Below are 19,134 nucleotides of genomic sequence, written 5' to 3' on the forward strand. Positions count from 1 at the left end.
TCGCGGTCCGTGAGTCCAAGCCCTGCATCAGGCTCTGTGCTGATGGCTCAGAGCCTGGGGCCTGTTGCGGATTCTGTGTCTCCCTCTCTCTCTGCCCCTCCCTCGCGTGCGCTCTGTGTCTCTCTTGAAAAATAAACGTCAAAGATTGTTTTTAAAAAGAACAAAACACGAAGATCACGCCGCACGTTAGCATCTGACATTCACCCCGTGAATCCCCAGGACACGGGAAAGAAATTTGGAAATACTAGTCCCCTCCCCACCTCTGCCTCCTGGAGCGGGCTGGCACCCCAGAAGCCGGTCCGGCCGCTCGGACCCACGGCTCCTCCTGTGTGCAAGTGGGACGCCGGGGAAGGTCATGCAAGAGACCCTCCCCCCCCCCCGCCCCCAACCCTCTGAGAGATGCCGCCCCGTGTCGCTCCAGAGGCTGGCGCTCCCGTTACCGAGCGTCCCCGAGCCCGGCTGCACGGTAACAGCCGTACGAAGGAGCGGGCGTTCACTGTGGCCCAAGCACACACGTGTTGCCTCCTTCTGTCACCGATACTCAGCACCCCGACATCTGGGGCTCTGGGGTCCCCTTCCCGGCCGAACCAGCCCCGGGGACCCGGGAAAAGTGCTGAGCTGAGGTTACGAGAAGCAGCTTCTGTCTCGGTCCGTATTCTTTTTTTTTTTTTTTTTCAACATTTATTTATTTTTGCGTCAGAGAGAGACAGAGCATGAACGGGGGAGGGGCAGAGAGAGAGGGAGACACAGAATCGGAAACAGGCTCCAGGCTCTGAGCCATCAGCCCAGAGCCCGACGCGGGGCTCGAACTCCCGGACCGTGAGATCGTGACCTGGCTGAAGTCGGACGCTTAACCGACTGCGCCACCCAGGCGCCCCTCGGTCCGTATTCTTAAGTCTCTGTGGGATCATTCGCTCTGGGGACCCGCGAGGCCCTGAGTCCTCCTGCCCCCACGGCTGTGAGTGCGCTGGGGATCAGCCACCCCCACATCCTACTGCCCTAGCCGGCGCCTCGGCTGTAGCCTCCTAAGACCCAGAGATCAGAGGCACCCAGCGAACTCCACATTATCCGTGTGGGATAATGTTCACCGGCGTTTCGAGCCGCTAGGCTTTAGGGAGATTTGCTACCCAGCCACAGATAACGGATCGACCCCTGCTTCATAGGTGCCGAAGGCCTTAGCGATAATATACCCATGACCTAATCCCCATGGGCTGGGCACTTAGGTTTTGGTTTTTTAATTTTTTTTAATGTTTTTATTTATTTTTGAGACAGAGAGAGACAGAGCATGAACGGGGGAGGGTCCGAGAGAGAGGGAGACACAGACTCTGAAGCAGGCTCCAGGCTCTGAGCTGTCAGCACAGAGCCCGACGCGGGGCTCGAACCCACGGACCGCGAGATCGTGACCCGAGCCGAAGTCGGACGCCCAACCGACTAGGCCACCCAGGTGCCCCTGGGCGTTTCTGTTTTTAGGCATGGAGTCGTGTCCCCTCAAAATTCCTGCGCCGAAATCCTAACCCCCAGCATCGCAGAATGTGACGGTACTTGGAAATACGGTCGCGGTGGATGCGATCGGTGGAGAGGAGGACCTACCGGTAGGAGGAGGGGAGGCCCTGATCCCGTATGACTGGTGTCCTTATACAATGGGGACGTTTGGACCCAGAGACAGACAAGATGACGTGAAGACATCAAGAGGAGGTGGCCACTTACGAGCCCAGGACTTGCTGGAAGCTACCAGAAGGTAGGAGAGACCTCCCGCCCCCTGCCTCCCCGCCTCCCCGCCTCCCCGCCTCCCCGCCCCGAGCCTCCAGGGGGAGCGTGGCCCGCCCACACCCTCATCTGGGACTCCAGAACCGGGAGACCATAAATGTCTCCTGTCCTAAGCCACCAAGTCTGGGCGCTGTGTTATAGCCACCGCAGGACACGGATGCAAGGTCACTGCCACTTGTTCCCATCTGTAAACATCATCATAACGAGCAAGCACCCTCCAGTCCCTGCACACACCCATGGCTATCTTGCCCCCAAGAGAAAATCCCTAAAGGAGGACTGAAGTCGAAAATGGGTTCGAAATTGGATGGAAGTCGAAAATGGGGGGGGGGGGGGGGTCTTGGAAAATTCTGCTCCTTCTGCTTTAAGTCGATCCCTACCAGGCTCCCCCGGTCCCAAGAACCCAGAGCCACGTACTGGGGGCCAGGAGGACTATGTGTGGACGGGGGAAGCCTCTTCCAGGCAGGCCACCAGGACTGCACCCTCCAGTCGGAAAAGATATGCCCACGTTCCATTCCCACTCAGCCATTCTGGCCGACAGGGGTACGTACTCGGGGGAGTCGGTCCAGCTGGCGTCAGAGCTCCGCCGCACATGCTGGGGTGGCGGTGGGACGTGGGAGGGTGGCGCCTGGGATGTTTCTGAGCCGAGGTCGGAGATGTCTGCAGCGGAGAGGACGTCCCATCAGGCCTGCAGCCCGCACCGCAGAGGGGGACGTCAAGGCCCCTCTAAGCCAAGGGGCCTAGACCAGAGTCTGGCTCGGCCAGTAAGCCCTCACTTCCTGTGTGGCCTTGGACAAGTGTCTGTCCCTCTCTGAGCCTCACTGGGCCAGGCTCACGTGCCCTGCTAGGCCCCGCCTGGCCTCCTCGGCTTCCTCTGCCCTCCGCTGCCCTCTGGCCCCTCACCGTCCAGGAGAGAGCTGTCGCTGTCACTGACGGCCGGTGGGATGTTCACCAGGAACTGCCCTCTGTCCCTGAGCACCAGCAGAGTCAGCTTCCCTTCTGACTTCTCGATCAGTCGCCGTGTGTCACTCAGAGACAGATTCTCGCTGGACACGCCATTGATCTAAAAGGCCCGGGAAGGAAGACAGGAAGGGAGTTAACACTAGATAAGGGGATACTAGAAACAGACAGCTTGGTGGGGGCACTAGAAACACACAATTGCTAAAAACAGACGTTCTCAAGAGAAAACGATCGGACAGGATCCCTCCTGTGAGGAGACCATGCCCAGAAGTGACTCCCACAAAAATTCCAGAATTTGGGCGCCTGGGTGCCTCAGTCCATTAGGTGTCCAACTCTTGATTTCAGCTCCTGTCATGATCCCAGGGTCGTGGGACCGAGCTCCGCATCAGGCTCTCTGCTGACGGCACGGAGTCTGCTTGGGATTCTCTCTCTCCCTCTCTCTCTGCCCCTCCCCTCTTTGCATGCACACATGCACGAGCTCGCATGTGCTCTCTCTCTCTCTCTCTCTCTCTCAAAAAAAAAAAAAAAAAAAAAAAAAGAATTCCAGAATCAGCCAATCTTCTGAGGGGCAGGGGGGGCTTTGGGGGAAAATTAAAAGCAGCCTGACTCCCCACCTCCCTAGAAGGGGAATGTCTCAGGAGACGCTAGAAACAAACATTAGGAACAAGTCTAACTAGGGGGGGCCTAGTCAGTCCATAGAGCGTGAGTTTGAGCCCCACGTGGGGCGTGGGGCCTACTTAAAAAAGAAAAAAAGAAACCGGTCTAACCAGGGAGCAGATATGTAGATACCCAAAGATACTAAAAGCAGACAATCTGCAGGAGGGACTAGAAACTGACATTTAGAGGTGGGTTAGGAACATACAATTGGAGGGAGGACTGAATGCCCCTCTGCACGCACTCCAGGAATCCCTTTCTAACATTTTCCGCGGGGAGTGTGTTTGCATTTACTCTGGGGATGGTGAGTTTCTCACCCCCCCTACTGAGTTACCCGTTTCTAGTGTCTGCCCCAAACCCCTAGAAACAGACAATTCCTGGGGATCGCTACAAACAGAAAACTCTGAGGACCCTTGAGAAGCTACCGCCTGGAAAGGGGTTGGAAATCCCACACCAGGAATCACTAGAAACAGATTTTCAGGAGAGGAGTCTAGAAAGAAACCAGCTTTCAGGCAGAGCTGGTCCTGAAAACCTGGCGACTGGCCCCGCGGCGGGATTCTGGGGATACTAGAAACTGACATTTGGCAGGTGGGGGCGGGGGGGCCCTCTCTAACCCTTGGGAAGGAGGCAACTAAGTACAAATGGTTCTGGCTCTGCCCACCTGCCCTGCCAGCCCCTCCCCCCCCCCCGCCCCCACCCGCCACTGGGTCTCCCTGTCCCGCCCCCCGACAGGAAGCCTGGGCTCACCTGGAGGATGAGGTCGCCTTCCCGCAGCCCGCGGTTCCTGGCCGCCAGGCCCGACTCAGTGATGTGCTTGATGAAGATCTGACTGCCCAGGGTGACCCCGAACTCTGTGGGGGGGAGGAGGGACACTGAGGCAGGGCCTGGGGTCTGGGTTGCAGAAGGTCCACGGCAGGGGCGTGGGAAGGAACGGAGCCCAGGTCCCAGCTCCCCGACACCCTCAATGACATCCCGGTGAGAGTTTTCAGGATGTGACTCTTGTTATCACGGTTACAAGGCAGCTGGGGCGCCCGGGGCGGGGGGGGGGGGGAGGCTCCGGGTTAAGCGCCCGACTTCGGCTCAGGTCATGATCTCGCGGTTCGTGGGTTCGAGCCCCGCGTCGGGCTCTGTGCTGACAGCTCGGAGCCTGGAGCTGCTTCGGATTCTGCGTCCCCCTCTCTCCGCCCCTCCCCCACTCACGCTCCATCATTCTCTCTCTCTCTCTCAAAAATACACATTAAAAAAATTTTTTTTTTTAATTACAAGGCAGGGGGCCGATGTCCCAGTGCCATTTGTCACATCATGTTTAGAATTCTAAGGCCAGGGTGCTGCTACTGAACTGAGATGGGGTCAGAGGCCACACGTTGGCCTTACGGAGGGAATTCTAGTATCGTGACGCTTCTACGGATGCCACAGTGTGTGAGTTTCCCGGGCCGGAAAACAATACCAGTTTGCAATCTCATGGTTCTGGGCTCAGAAGTCCCAACACCCAGGCGTGGGCAGGGCCGGTTCCCCCAGGGCCTGGCTCCCCCCTTTCCCGGCTTCCAGAAGCCCCGCATCCTGGGCCCGCGGCCCCTCCTCATCCTCACGGCCAGCAGCTCGGGTCGGGGTCTGCCCATCTCTCTGCCCCCTTCTCGTGAGGACCTCGCGAGGCCGCCGGGCCCCCCGGGACACCCAGGGTCACCCCCACCTCAGGGGCCTGGGCCTGCGCCCCTCTGCCGCACGAGGCCACATGTCCCAGGTCCCAGGGACCAGGACGGGGACGCCTCTGGACACACGGGACAAGGGGTCAGCGCGGCCACGGCGCCCCTTGGCGGGAACGGGGAGCCCCACTGCCGCCGACCCGCCGACCTCACCTTCGCTGTCCCTCCTCCGCACCAACACGGACTTCACGGGCCTCATCTGCACGTCCTGCCGCGGCAGCCGCTTAAAGCCCGACACCAGGGCCAGCCCGTTGGCCTCAGACCTGCCGCCTGGGCTCCTGCGCCCGTGGCTGCCGGCCCGGCTCCGGCGGCCCGTCCTCTGCCGGCGGGAGCGCTCGCCCCAGGAGCGGCCAGACCCGCTGGATGTGTCCCCGTCGTAGCCCTGGCCGTGGTCAGCCTCCCCATCCGAGACCTGATGTCCCCCAGAGGGGCTGGCCTTGGCAGGCAGCTGGATTTTCCGGGGACGCTTCACGGTCTGTGAGGGGAGAAAGGGGAGGGGCCGGCTCGAGGCTCCGCCCCGACCCCTGAGAGGGTGGGGGGGGCCCTCTCTGGGCCTCAACGTCCAAGCTGTGAAATGGGGACCGGATTCCACCTGCTTGTAGAAGCTTCCGCTCATAACACCCCCGGGCTGCAGGTGGGGCTCAAAGTGGGGGTGGGGGGAGGGCAGAGGTGCCCACGGGGGGGGGGGGGGGGTGGGGGGCTGCCCCGCCCACCTGGCCCCCACTCACAATGTTCGCCAACTTGGTGCAGGTTTTGAGTATCTGAATGGCAAAGGTGGAGGTGACGCTCTCCATGGAGACCCCATTCACCATGACGATGTGGTCCCCTGTCCTGAGAGACAAGGGAGGCTGGGTCTCAGGGACGCGTCCTCACATAGGAGCCCTCTCCTCAGGCCTTCCCTGCAGGCCCTGCCATGTCCCCCAGTGCCCGACTTTGGGGCAGGCACCTCCCAGTCTACAAGGCCTGGTTCTAATTCGCTGGTGTCCCCAGGCTCACAAAGACATTTATCCTCTGGCATTTATCCCTCAGTGTCCTCATCTGTAAAATGGGGCCAACAACAAATCCAACTATAATAATAGAATGCAACCGGGGCCCCTGGGTGGCTTAGCCAGTTAAGCGTCTGGCTCTTGATCTCGGCTCAGGTCATGATCTCACGGGTCCGTGACTTTGAGGCCCTCGTTGGGCTCAAACTTACTGCACGGAGCCTGCTTTGGATCCTCTGTCTCCCTCTTTCTGGCCATCTCCTGCTTGCGCTCTCTCTTCGTCTCAAAAACAAATAAATGTTAAAAAAAAGATTGAATGCAACCACAGAATGCAAGCTGTGATTATAAGTGTCTCCGTACCCCTCAATCCTTCTGTCACGCCCCGTTTCTGCTTTTCTCCCCCTCTTTCCCTGTGTTTCTTTCTTTTTTTTTTTATAACGTTTATTTATTATTGAGAGACACAGAGCGTGAGCAGGGAAGGGGCCGAGAGATGGAGAGACACGGAATCTGAAACAGGCTCCAGGCTCTGAGCTGTCAGCCCAGAGCCAGACGCGGGGCTTGAACTCACAAACCGCGAGATCATGACCCGAGCCAAAGTCGGACGCTTAACTGACTGAGCCACCCAGGCGCCCCTTCCCTGTGTTTCATAACGTCTCTCTCTCTCTCTGAAGCTGTGAGCTGTGTCTCGATTCTGGACTGAACCATATCACCCGTCAGCCACTCAGGTCCCAGAACCGTTTTCCCAACAGAACGCCTGGGAGCCTGCCGCTCCCGAGGGCTCAGAACACAGCGTCTCCTTCCCTGCGGCCACAAAAGGCTTCCAGGACCTTTCACCTCAGGAAGGCCATCATGACCCCGGAGACCTACAGCGAAGGACCAGGAAGTGGCTTGGGGAGGGTGACTCTCCCGACGCCAACCCTGTGCTGCTGCCAGCTCCGAGCCCTGTGTTGACAGAGCTGAAAGGCACCAGGCACTCTCCCCGCTCCTGGCTTTGGCCCACACGGCTCCCTGCTCTCGGCAGGCCCCGCCCCTGCCCGCACCCCTGCTGCCTTGACACTCACTGCAGTTGGCCCTCAGCTGGCCCCCCCGGCACCACGTCCGACACGACCACGGATCCACTGGGCCGGTCTCGGCTGCCAGAGATGGCAATGCCAAAGCCTCTCCGGGGGTCCTGAGAGAGGGGAGGAGACCTAGGATGAGTTTTTGCTTCCTCCCGTGGAGCAGCCCGGGATCAAGGTGGCACCCCTGTAGGCACCCACGCGGGGAGAGGGAGGCCTCACCTTGCAGAGCGTGGCCGTGTGCTGTTCCCAGATGGTCATCTCCTCCATGTCCAACACCTGACAGCAGAGGAACGGGAGGTGGGCTTGAGGCCACCTCAGGCCCACTGGAGCATGCAGGGGTCCCCCGCCCTGGGTGGGGAGCCCGGCTGTGACACTCCCCGGGTCCCAGGCCTGTGGGCAGGTTGCTACCTCTCTGGAGACCTCAGCTTTTCTATCCGCAAGGTGGATTTAGGTCAGGGGTTCTCAGTTAGGGACCACGCTGCCCCCCAGAGTACGTGTGGCAACATCTGGAGACGCTGGCGGTCATCACAATGCTGCCCAGCCCCCCACAGAGCGGGGAAGCCCCCCCCCCCACACACACACACACAGGGAATGATCCAGGCCCAAATGTCCAGATGCCAAAGCTGAGACCCTCAGCAAACTGGTGAGAGGCAGCGAAGCAAACCGGTGAGAGGAGAGAAAATGCAAGTGCCTGGGGGGGGGGGATCCATGCCTGGGGGAGGGGGGATCGAGTGGGGGGGGAGGGGGGTCCATGTCTGGCGGGGAATCAAGCCAGGCCTGCCCGGCAGAGGGAGCCCACTCTGCTCCAGCCACCTGGGGCCTCCTCACTGTTCCTCCGACCCCTGGGGCCTTTGCACGTGCCGTTCCTTCTGCCTGAAACTCTTTTCCCCCAGACCTCCACCTGGCTCCTTCCCTCACCTCCTTCTCCTCTCAGCTCCTGTGCTACCTTGCCGGTGAGGCTTTCCAAGCACCCGGTGCGGAACGGTAAGCTCTTCCGGCTCCACGGCAGACCGCCCTATCCACCCTTCCCCAATACGTGTTCCTAATTCGGAGAACTTGTGACCCCTTGACGTTCTCTTGGCTGTTTCGGTCTGTCCGTCTCCCCTCTCTAGAACGTCCGATCTGGAGGGCAGAGAGTTTTGTTTGTCTCGTTCACAGTGGAGTCCCGGGTCATAGCAGGGCTTCAGGAGCAATTTGCTGAAGGAAGGGAGGGAGGGAAAGAGGAGAGAGGAAGGAAGGAAGGAAGGAAGGAAGGAAGGAAGGAAGGAAGGAAGGAAGGAAGGAAGGGAGGAAGGGGGTGCTTTCCTTGTGCGGGGTGGTACTTTACAGGTACTATCTCATTTAATCCTCTCGCTGAAGGGAGATCCCGTCATCCCCATGTCACAGATGAGGCAACTGAGGCACAGAGAGGCGAAGTCACTTGCCAGGACAGCAGCCCCGATAGAGGCTGTGGCTGGGAACGTGGATTCGGTTATTTGCACGCCCGTGACACAGATGGGGACTTGGCTTCTGGGAGTACAAGACCACCCTCCAGGACACCCGGCCTGGCCCCCCCCCCCCCCCCCCCGGGGCACAGCAGGTGGTGATTCCTCCCCCTAAGAACCCCTGGCTGGCTGCTCTTAACGGATCCCGGGAGAGCGGCATTCCTGGCTCCCAGGGGGTGGGGGGAGGGGGCGAGAGACAAACACCGCCGAGGGCGGGGCCTCCCGGGCACTCCCCGCCCCGTGGTTACCCGGGAGCTCAGGGCAGCGCTCACAACCCCGACTCAAAGCCCTCTGCCGGCTGCCTCAGTTTCCCCGCCTGCCAAATGGGCTGCCCCCGCCCCCGGCGCCCTGGCCTTCAGGGCCGAGGCGGCGGCGGCGCGGGGCAAGGAGCCAGGCGGGAAAAGCAGAGAGCGCCTCGACTTTCCGCCTTTGCACGTGAGTAAGAGACACCGCGCTCCGCTGGCTGCCGATGTTTAACCCTGAGCGACCTTAATGTGTCACCGCTGTTATTCCCACCTTAAGGGAGAGCAAAGGAAGGCCCAGAGAGGGGCAGTAACTTGCCTGAGGTCACCCGGTGAACAGGCGGCCGGTCTCGCACCCTTGCCCCTAACCACCGCACCCTCCGCCCTGTCGCTTGTTTTTTTCTTCCGGACTTATGTTTCAAAGCAGAATCTTTGTACTTGCTTTGAGTTTACACTTTGTATCATTAAATGTCCTCCGGAACTTTGATTTCCCAGCCTTATTTTAAGACACAGCCCCAGGGAACCAGGGCCCCTGGGGGACAGGCGCAGGTGGCCCAGGCTTGCCCTGCCACCCGCCCCCCTCCCGGCCCGTGCAGGTTCACCTCCTTAGATATTAGAGACCTTGTCTAAAACCCACGGGGCCAAGCCTAACCCGCCCCCCAGTGGCCCTCAGCTCCGTTCACCTGCACGTCTTCGCCCTGGCAGTCCCCTGGGCCGAGAGAAACCCCCCAAGAACCCGCAGGCCGCTAGCCCTCGCCACTTGGGTCCCCCGCCTCCTCAGGCAGCCTTCCTGGGCGAGCCAAACTTCCAGGGCTCCCTGTCATGGTTCCCCGTTTTCTTTCTTAGGCTTGGATCACGGCACCCCAAGCCGTCTTAAATTATCCTGTTTAGGGGCACCTGGGCGGCTCGGTGAAGCGTCTGACCTCCGCTCAGGTCATGATCTCACAGTCTGTGAGTTCGAGCCCCGCGTCGGGCTCTGTGCTGCCAGCGCAAAGCCCACTTGGGGAGCCCGGTTCCCCTCCCTCTTTGCCCCTCCCCCACTCGCTCTCCCTCGCTCTCAAAAATAAACATTTCTTAAAAAAATTAGCCAGTTTGATCATCAGCTTGCAAGTTCCTGATCTTTCCTCTTGGGCCGTGAAGGCGGGCTGGAGCCGTCTCTCCGGCACCCTGGTGATGGCCCTTGGCATCTCCTGGGCCCTGGTGAACCCCTAGTCATCCTTCAGAGCCCCCGGGAGGGGACGCTGTCTCTTCCTCCAGGAAGTGAGTCCTCAGCGGCCCCATTCACACGCCTTACATCCCTAATCATTGGAATGGGGGGGGGGGGTGTCCCAGTCCATTGCCTCCCATACACCCCTCTGGTCTGGGGCCTGCGGCTGGGCAAGGTTGGGGACCCTGGGACCCCAGTATAGTCCCCACAGAACCAGAAGGGAGACGGAGTTCGAGGAATGGGGGTGAATGGTGAGATAAAAGGCCTATTCAGCCAGGAACTCAACCGGGTGTGTCCAGAATTCCTAGACCCCTCGGTCAGCCCTTCACCCACCCAGGTGAGCTCTGAGGGGGCGGGGCCTGGGCCTTTATCCCCACCCCCTCCCCCAGGGAGGAGGAGAGGAGGGGTCACCCAAACGGGCGAGTCAGGTGGTACCCTGTCACACAACCCCCGGGCACTTGGCTCCCCGCCCCCTCCCCATCTCCGCCTCCGGGAACCCGGGCGCGGGTAGAGGGGGTAGGAGGGCCACAAATATGGGAGGTGGGGAGGGGATTCTGGAAGCTTCCCCCCCCCAACCCCGCAGCCAGGACGGAAGTTGGCGGGAACCAGAACTGCCCGGAAGTGTGGTCTGGGGCGAGCCACGTTCTCCCTACGGCCTCACTTTACCCCTCCAGGCGCGATCTGCCGCCCGGTGCGGCGGTTATGAAAGGGGTCAGCCCGAGCTCGGTCCCCGGAGGGTGAGGTTTTCCCCCCAAATAGAGACAAGGGGATCCCCTCCCCCAGCTGGTTTGCTCGTGTGTAAAAGGGGCTCAAGACCCCTGTCTCTGCCCGGTAATGCAAGTTAACGGCTCTGTATACAGTAGGCGCCCAATGAATGCTGGTTCCGGCTTCGCCGCATTCACCGGAGCCACCCCAGCCCACAAATGAAGTCACTGCTGCCGTCCCACTGTTGCTCAAGACTAACTCGGCCCGAACACCCCGCGTAAACATCTTTATAGGGCACCCAAGACGTGCCAGGCGCTAAAAACACGGTTTCCTCTTTGAATCCTCCCTGCACCTCCTTCCCGAGGAAGATGGCCCATTTGAGGGGCGAGGTATGGAGAGGCCTTGATTCACCGGCCCGAAGTTACACAGAAAAGTCAGGATTTGACCCCAGAGAGGCAGACCTTGGAGCACGGAAAGACCCCCCCCCCCCCAGACAGCTTTTGGAGACCAGAGGGCGAACGCCCCTCTCTGAGCAGCCTCGGGCTAGCCACCACCTTCCTCTGGGCCTCAGTTTCCCCACCTGTAACCTGGGGTGGTCTGGGGTCCAGGCCCCAGGTCGCAGACTAGATCCAGGTCGCGGACCCCAGCTAGATCCCCTCCCCCTCCCGTCCTCTGCGCGCTACTCGCCTGGAATCTCACCGCCATGGTCCACCCCTGGGCTCTCCAGCGCCCCTGTCCCGGGGCGGGGGAGGGGGGGGCCTGGAAACGGTCAATCGGTCCCCACCTCGGGGTGAGGGAGGAGGCTAAGGACGGCTGCGGCGGAGAGAGCGCCCGGCCCTCGCCTCCTCCAGCCGCTCTGGGTCGCACCTGCCCCTCGTCCCCCGCCCCGTCCCCTGCCGGCCCCGCCCCCGCCGCGCCACGCCTTCGGGACCGCGCCGGGGCCTCCTCCGCCCCCGCAACACAGGCTCCGGGCTCCGGGCTCCGGGCTCCGGGGTGGGAATGCCAGACCGGGTTTTCCACCCAGCCGGGCACGAGCCCGCCGTCGGGGCAGGACGCCGGCCGGGCGGGGCTGCAATGAAGACCCGGCAGGAAGTCCGGCCGCGCTCGGAACCGGCGCCTGGGACGGGGCAATCGGCGCCCCCGGCACATTTCGAGGTTCCGCTGGGACATCGGTCGCACCAAAAGCAGGTTGAGTGCCAGAGACCTCCAGGGCGCAGGGCTAGCCTTCTTCAGGGCACCCCATCTCCAGGAAGTCCCCCCCCCATTGCATAGAGGGGAAACTGAGGCCCAGAGGGGTCAGAGACTTGGGCTTTCTGAAGGTCCACGGCTGCCGCCCCAGGGCCTGGCCCCAAAGCCAGCAGAGAGAGCTCTGTCTTCACACCCCACCCGGGGCGGGGCTCCCCGCGGAGGAGGGCGGGCTCTGGGGAGCAAAGGCCGGGTGCTGGGTGGGTCTCAGCCTCGGAAGGTGAGATCTTGGGGTGACAGGACCAGGGCAGACACCCACACGTTCCTTGCTGCTTTGAATATATATTTAAACATTTTATTTATAGGAGCGCCTGGGTGGCCCAGTCGGTTGAGCGTCCCTCCTTGGCTCGGGTCGCGATCTCCCGGTTTGTGAGTTCAAGACCTGTTTTGGACTCTACACCGGCCGTGCAAAGCCTACTTCGGATTCTCTCTCTCTCTCCCCCCCCCCCCGCCCCTCCCCTGCTTGTGCTCTCTCTCTGTCAAAAACAAATAAATATTTTTTAAACTAAAAAAATAAACATCTTTTTAAAAAGTTGCTTAATGTTATTTATTTTTGAGAGAGACAGAGACAGAGCATGAGTGGGGGAGGGGCAGAGAGAGAGGGAGACACAGAATCCGAAGCAGGTTCCAGGCTCCCAGCTGTCCGCACAGAGCCCGACGTGGGGCTCGAACTCACAACCCACTAGATCATGACCTAGGCCGAAGTCGGACGCTTAACTGACTGAGCCACCCAGGTGCCCCCCAAATAAATACCTTATTTACGTATTATATTTATAATATAAACGTTATATTATTATAAATATGTACCCTGAGTCCCCTCTGTTCCTGTGCCCCACTCACGCCAAGGTCGAAAGGGCAAATCCGGGCACGGACACCCTCCCCAGCCTCATCCAGTCAGCTCCGGCAGAGAGGAATCCCAGGCTATGGGAAGGGCACAGAAAGGCAAAGAGGAAACTGGGGGAATCAGGAGATGCTTTCTGGAAGAGGGAGCATTGCCGCTGGGGTTTTGAAGGGTGAATAAGAGTTTGCCAAATGAACAAGGCAGAAGATACAATCAAAAATCTCTGAGGCCCCCGAAGCTGACTTCTTGTTCTCCCCCAAAACACTAATCTGGAGAGCCCAGGCCAGAAGTGGGCCCTCGAGCATCTCCAAAGGTCCCTAAGGCAGTGAGCTTTTGCAGAAAGCTTCTCTGAGCACCTGCTGGAAACCTCAGGGCTGGAGGACAAAGCACTTCTTCCCGGAGCGACGTTTGGCCACCGGGAGGCAGCGCCCCAAACGATTGTAGGTAGAACAAGATCAACCCCCCCCCTTTTTTTTTAATCGCTGTGTGTTTGTGTTAATGAATCACAGGAGAAACCTAACCGAGCTCCCCGCTGACACGCGCACCAGGGTGCCCTCAATGGCTCCCTAGTGCCCATCCGATGCCCTTTTGCTCAAAGGCAGGGTTTTATTTATTTTTTTTTAAGTACGCGCCACGCCCAAGGTGGGGCCTGAACCCACGACCCCGAGATCAAGTGTCAAACGCTGCACCAACCAGGCCGGGCAAATGCAGGGCTGGGAAAAAGGGCGTGGCCAGTGCGGCGCAGTTTCACAGGCCAGAGGAGCCCGCCTTAAGCCCACTAGTCCAGCCGCTCCTGACCGCCAGATGCCTTTGAGGAAGTAAAAATCTGCTTGTCATCAATCCATTTCATTCACACGTTCATTGTTTAATTCATCTGGGCGTTAAGGCGCCGCGAAACTGTTCGGGGCCAAGCACGCGAGCGGGAGCCCGCAAGAACGAACTTCCCATCTGAAATTTCAATGCCAGATTCAACCAGGAGGGGGCAGTGTGGGCACAGCGTGAAGGAGGGAGGGAAGGGAAGGGAGGGCGCTGCGGACGGTGGGGTCGCCGAAGTCCTTCTGGGACGACCCTGCTCCGCCTTTCTGAGGGCCTAGAGGGAAACTGAGGCAGAGAGACGGCCTGGGCTGGACTGAGGCCCCTCAGAGTGTGGCCGCAGGAGAGGTGGGAGCCTGGGGGGTGGGGGGTGTCGGGGGGGGGTGTCACACAGGGGGCTTGGGCCCTCCCTGGTGGAGGCTGCTTTGCTGGGCTGTAGGAGGCTGAGGCCGTATCTGTGGCCGAACAGGTGTCGCTCCAACCCAAGGAGGCCCCGGAGCAGCTCTGCGGCCCGGCTGGCTCTGGTTCGTTCATCTGCATTTACGGAGCCCCCACTGTGTACACGCAGGACTGACGGGGGACCGACCCGGGAGAGCAAGACGACAACCGAGTCGTCACCCAACGTGAGTAAAAAGTACAACCCTAGGGGCGCCTGGGTGGCGCAGTCGGTTAAGCGTCTGACTTCAGCCAGGTCACGATCTCGCGGTCCGTGAGTTCGAGCCCCGCGTCAGGCCCTGGGCTGATGGCTCAGAGCCTGGAGCCTGTTTCCGATTCTGTGTCTCCCTCTCTCTCTGCCCCTCCCCCGTTCATGCTCTGTCTCTCTCTGTCCCAAAAATAAATAAAAAACGTTGAAAAAAAAATTAAAAAAAAAAAAAAAAGTACAACCTAGACTTCTGAGAGCGTCAGCGGGGAGACACGACAGGGGCTGGGGGCTCAGGGAGGGCTTCCCGGAGGAAGGGCACTCAAAATAAGGACTACGTTTAGGAGGCGTGATGGAGGTGAGAGGCCAGAGGTGAGAGGCGTCCGAGCAGAGGAACAATTAGACCTAAAGGAGATGAGGGAGGAGCCATGGGGAGATGTAGGTGAGGGCACAGCCTGTGCAAAGGCCCTGCGGCAGGACCTGGGCATGTTGGAGGAGCCGGGAGGCCCGTGTGGCTGGAGCGGAGTGAGCAAGGGGGAGAGAGGGAGGAGGGGAAGGCAGGGAGGGGCCGGGGCACGTCCTGCAGGGCCTTGGGGGCCTCGGTGAGGACTCCGGGCTTATCCGGCTCCATGCTGAGAACAGAGCCTGCTTGGGATTCCCTCTCCCTCTCTCTCGGCCCTTCTGCTCGTTGTTTCTCTCTCTCACACACACACACGCACAACGTAAATAACCTTAAAAAAAGAGAAAGGAAAAAGAATGCCGAAATGAATTCAGAAATGGATGGTAAGCCGATCGACAGCCACGGGTCCGTAGCGCAGTAAAGTCTCCACTGGGCAAAACTCACTTGCATGTCTGCGGATCAGAATCATTCGCAATGGTGCCAGTTCCCCATAATTTACGGGGCCGTAAAGTGGTCCAAAGGCAAAAGGAAGCGCGGACAGGGTTCGTGCCAAAGCCCGGCACGGATCGGACATCCATGAAGTCCGCAAGCCACCGAATGTTCTCGGGCCACAGTTCCCGCTTATTGGCTGCACTCCTCTCCGTGGGGCTCTTTCTGGAAGGCGCCTACTCCCTGCCGGCCTCTGTGAGCTCTACTGCTGTAGCATCCCAAGCAGCTAGAACAGCGCCCGGTATGCAGTCAGTGCCTACTAGGTGAACAAATCGCTCCCGGGCAGTCACCTGAGATTCTGAAAGTAGAGAGAGCAGTTGCTGGGTATTCTGGAAGGAACATTCCGGGTGTGGCTGGCGCAGCCACTGGGCACATGAGGGTTGGCCACGTGGGGGTCGTGGGGGGGGCCTTTAACGAGCGGTGGCCGAGGACAGCTGGCCTGAGGTACAGGTGCAGAGGCCGGGCTGACCACGGACGCTGTGAGAAAGGGGTCAGGGGTCTGGGTCCTACCCCCAGCTGGGCTCTGCTCTTCCCCGGCTTCCTTCCAGAACTCCGGCTTCCTCCCATCTGGGGGTGGGGGTGGGGATCCCTTCCGTGAGGCCCCTCCAGCTCCATTCCATCCACTGCAAGCTTCTGGAAGAGTCTACGTGCCCCTCTTCACCTTCCTTCCCTCCTCCACCACGGTGCTCTCAGGAAGGTGCCCCCGGACCCCCGTGTTGCCAAGCCCTGGGACATTCCTTATGGCTACGACTTTGCTGCCATGTCACTTGTACATGATTCCAGAATGAAATGGTTTGCTTGTTCGGTTGAAAGCCACATTCTAGCAGGGCCTCCAGGTTTGGCCTCCCTGGTCCCCCTGGTTCTGCCCTGGAGCCCACAGTCTGTCCTCCCCGCAGCGGCCACTGGGGGGGGGGGCGCCTTCGAGCCCCGAGTCAGGTCCTGCCCTCCTCTGCCTACAGCCCTCCAGGGCTCCCACCTCCCTGGGGTAAAAGCCTAAATCCGCCCCTAATCCCCAGCACCCCGCACAGCCTGCCCTGTTCCCGTCCCTCCCCTCCCCTCCTCTCTCTCTCTCCCCCTCTCCCACTCTGCTCTAGCTACAAGGGCCTCCTGGTTGTCCCTCCAACTCCAGGCCTGGTCCTGCCCCAGGACCTTTGCACGGGCTGTGCCCTCTGTCTGGAATGCTCATTCGCCAAAGTCACTTCCTTCAAGACGGCTCAAACGTCACCTTCTCAAGAAGGCTGCCTCTAATCTTTCTACGCAAGGTTGTAAAATACCCCTCTGCCCGTTTTATTCCTGCCCCTGTGGCTCTTTTGCATTCTTTCCCTCTGTGAGACTGACCACTCTTTAACCCCGGATACGATTTACTTCCTTATTATATCTCTTGTTTCTTGTCTGTCTTCTGCTACCAAAACACAAGCCCACAAGACAAGGGATTATTGTCGGTCTGGTCCCCTGCTGACTCCCCAAGATCCGGAAGGGCACCCGGCATACAGTAGGTGCTTGATAAATGCAGGTTCACTCCCTGGGCAGCCCCTCCTCCCAGGGCCATCTCCCACGAACCTCAGCCCGTTCCAAAGGGTGTCAGGCTCCTCCCTGAGCACATACTGCTCCTCTGGCTGAAGGCCAAACAGAAACCCGAATTTGCCTCCGCGGACTTTCCCCACAACCCAGGGCCACACGGAAGCACTGAGCCCAGGAGGCAGGACGTTTACAAGATGCTTAGCCTGGCGTGTTGGTTAGGGGGGGGGGGGTGGGCAGGGGCAGCCCCCAGTCGTCCCTCGTCTCCTTTCTGCCCCACTTTCCTGTGCAGCCCCGGGCAAGTGGCTACCCCTCTCTGAGCCCGACTTCAACTCCTGTCTAACGCAAAGGTGGACGGGACATTGCGACTCGCCTGGAATTCTGAGTTCTGACTTGGGGTGGGACGGTTTACCCCAACCCCCGATGACTGAGAATCTATTACCCACATTATCATTTGCTGCACTCAGCAGCCCTGGGTCGTGCTGACTCGACCTGCACCCATTTTACGGAGTGGAAGACTGAGGTTCAGATAGGCGAAGGGGCTGGAGGCTGGGTCTATCTGAGTCCACGGGTTTTCTCCCCAAACCCCAGGCGGGTGGGCTCTGACAGCCCAGATATATCTCCTCCAACCCCACAGACCCCAGACTTGACATCGCTCTGCTCGGCACGAGTGTCCCCAAATTCCAGACCAGCTATATGCCCCGAGACTCATAGGCCTGTGCCTCCCTGGCCCCAGGGGGCCCTCTCTGTCCCAGACAAAGAGACTTGAGGTGCAATCGGACACTTGGCTGGCCAGGAAGCCTTCTTTGTGCTGCCGTTTGGGGAGCAAACGACCCAGAAAAAACTGTTGCCGCCGGACCCTGTCCTCTGCAGGTTCCGGGCTTCCTTGGCCCTGGGGACCAACTGGCTCCTTGCCCACGGGAGGCTCTGGCCGCCGCCCTGCCCCTTCCTACATCTCTCCGCTGGCAAGTTTTGCCCAGGGAAGGAATCCAGACAGGGTCCCGGGGCCCCCATCGCCGTGGTAAGGCCACCGTGGGACCCCTTCCCAGGCTCTGGCGGGTCTCGGCGGTGGGGGGTCGGGGGGGGGAAGGGGGCGCCACTGTTTGGAAACTTGGGAGTCTCTTCAGAAGCTCCGGGAGGCCCACACACCGACTGGGAGCCAGGCTGCCTTGCCGGCCCCCTCCCTGCCCGGGCCTCCCTTCCTCACTTTGGGGGATCAGAGACCAGCCTGGGCCTCCTCTGCCTCCCTGGCACCACCTGGGCCAACAATGACCCTTTTAAGTCGCTGGCTCTGGCGCCCGGGCAGGTTGCCAGGGACAGTAACCGCCAGCCAGATAATCCCTTAGAAACTATGTCAAACGCCCACACATGAGTGTCAGTTTCCTGCTTTCTGGGCGGCCGGGGGAGGTGATGGAGGTCCCAGGACCCTGTGGTCAGGGAGTCAGTCCGCGCGGAGCAGGGTGGGGGACTTACCCATCCAGGAGGCCCGGTGGCCTTGGGGCAGGTGGCAGGAGCCGGGGCCTGGGTGCCCGCCTGGCATGGAGGTAGGGAGGGGACCTGAGGGCTGAGCTCTGTCCTCCCCACCTGTTTCCCCAGCTCTGTCCTCCCGCGTGGAGGAAGCACGTCTGTCCCGCGCCAGGTGGAACCAGCAGGACGAGGTGCACAACGGGAGTGAGAGCCCGGCCGCTGGTTGGGTATGTGCCTCTGTCGCAAGGTGCCCTCACGTGGGAGCAGCTGGCCTTAACCCCTGCTCACCCAGAGGCCCGGGGACGCCGGGCTCCCGCCCTGCTCACACCGCTGAACCTTGAGCCCCTGGCGTCAGCGCGGGGACTGGGACACGCGGGCAGGTCCTCGGGGAAACCCCCGCCCCCCTTCTCACCATCCTTGAACCCGAGACCGCCAAGCCCCTGCACTTGCCGAGGGACGGTCCACTTCCCACCGGACAGATCTGAGCGCAAATTCCGCCTCTCGGCCCCAGGCTCACCTGCCGGGATTCTGAGGCCAGGAAGGGTCAACCGTTTCCCTGCTGGGTGGCCTTGGGCAAGTCACCGAGCCTTGTCGGTTTCCTCGCCCGAGAAGTGGGGAAAACACGAAGCACCTGCTTCCTAGGGCCGTTTCGAAGGTCGAAGAAATGAATGCATGCTTGTCAAGTGGGCGCCCAGTAGGCCCACACCCTCCAGCCACTACCCACCCACGGGGCGGAAGGACAAGGTTTGGGTGAGTGTAAGACACACGTGGACCTGGAAGGCTCAGCATGCGAAAAAGAACGTAAAACGCGTCGCTATTTTTAATACTGATTCCGTGTTGAAATGACAATACTTCGGATGTACTGGGTTAAACGACATATGTATTTTTTTATTAAAATGTTTTATTTATTTTTGAGACAGAGAGGGTGAGCACGGGAGGGGCAGAGAGAGAGAGAGAG

At 60.2% G+C, this 19,134-nt stretch overlaps 1 protein-coding gene across 3 annotated transcripts in view; it reads right to left on the bottom strand.

The window, feature by feature from the left end:
- The window catches only part of TJP3 (tight junction protein 3), a 28,541-nt gene extending 10,234 nt beyond the window's left edge, over positions 1-18,307 (bottom strand). Inside the window, exons 1-8 of one of the 3 annotated variants that reach the window (XM_086699505.1) lie at positions 18,183-18,307; positions 7,345-7,401; positions 7,126-7,235; positions 5,810-5,912; positions 5,235-5,556; positions 4,126-4,229; positions 2,668-2,827; positions 2,316-2,424 (exon numbers count right to left, since the gene is read on the bottom strand). In XM_086699505.1, coding sequence (XP_086555631.1) covers positions 2,316-2,424; positions 2,668-2,827; positions 4,126-4,229; positions 5,235-5,556; positions 5,810-5,912; positions 7,126-7,235; positions 7,345-7,392 — 956 coding nt within the window. In that variant the 5' untranslated portion in view covers positions 7,393-7,401; positions 18,183-18,307. Of the gene's footprint in view, positions 1-2,315; positions 2,425-2,667; positions 2,828-4,125; positions 4,230-5,234; positions 5,557-5,809; positions 5,913-7,125; positions 7,236-7,344; positions 7,402-11,450; positions 11,643-18,182 lie in introns of those variants that run through there. The other 2 variants (XM_086699504.1, XM_086699503.1) reach the window with 2 other exon arrangements.
- Positions 18,308-19,134: the final 827 nt, after the last annotated feature.

This window comes from Puma concolor, chromosome A2 (assembly GCF_028749965.1).
Source record: "Puma concolor isolate L17-30 chromosome A2, mPumCon1.1.hap2, whole genome shotgun sequence".
Taxonomy (NCBI): domain Eukaryota; kingdom Metazoa; phylum Chordata; class Mammalia; order Carnivora; family Felidae; genus Puma; species Puma concolor.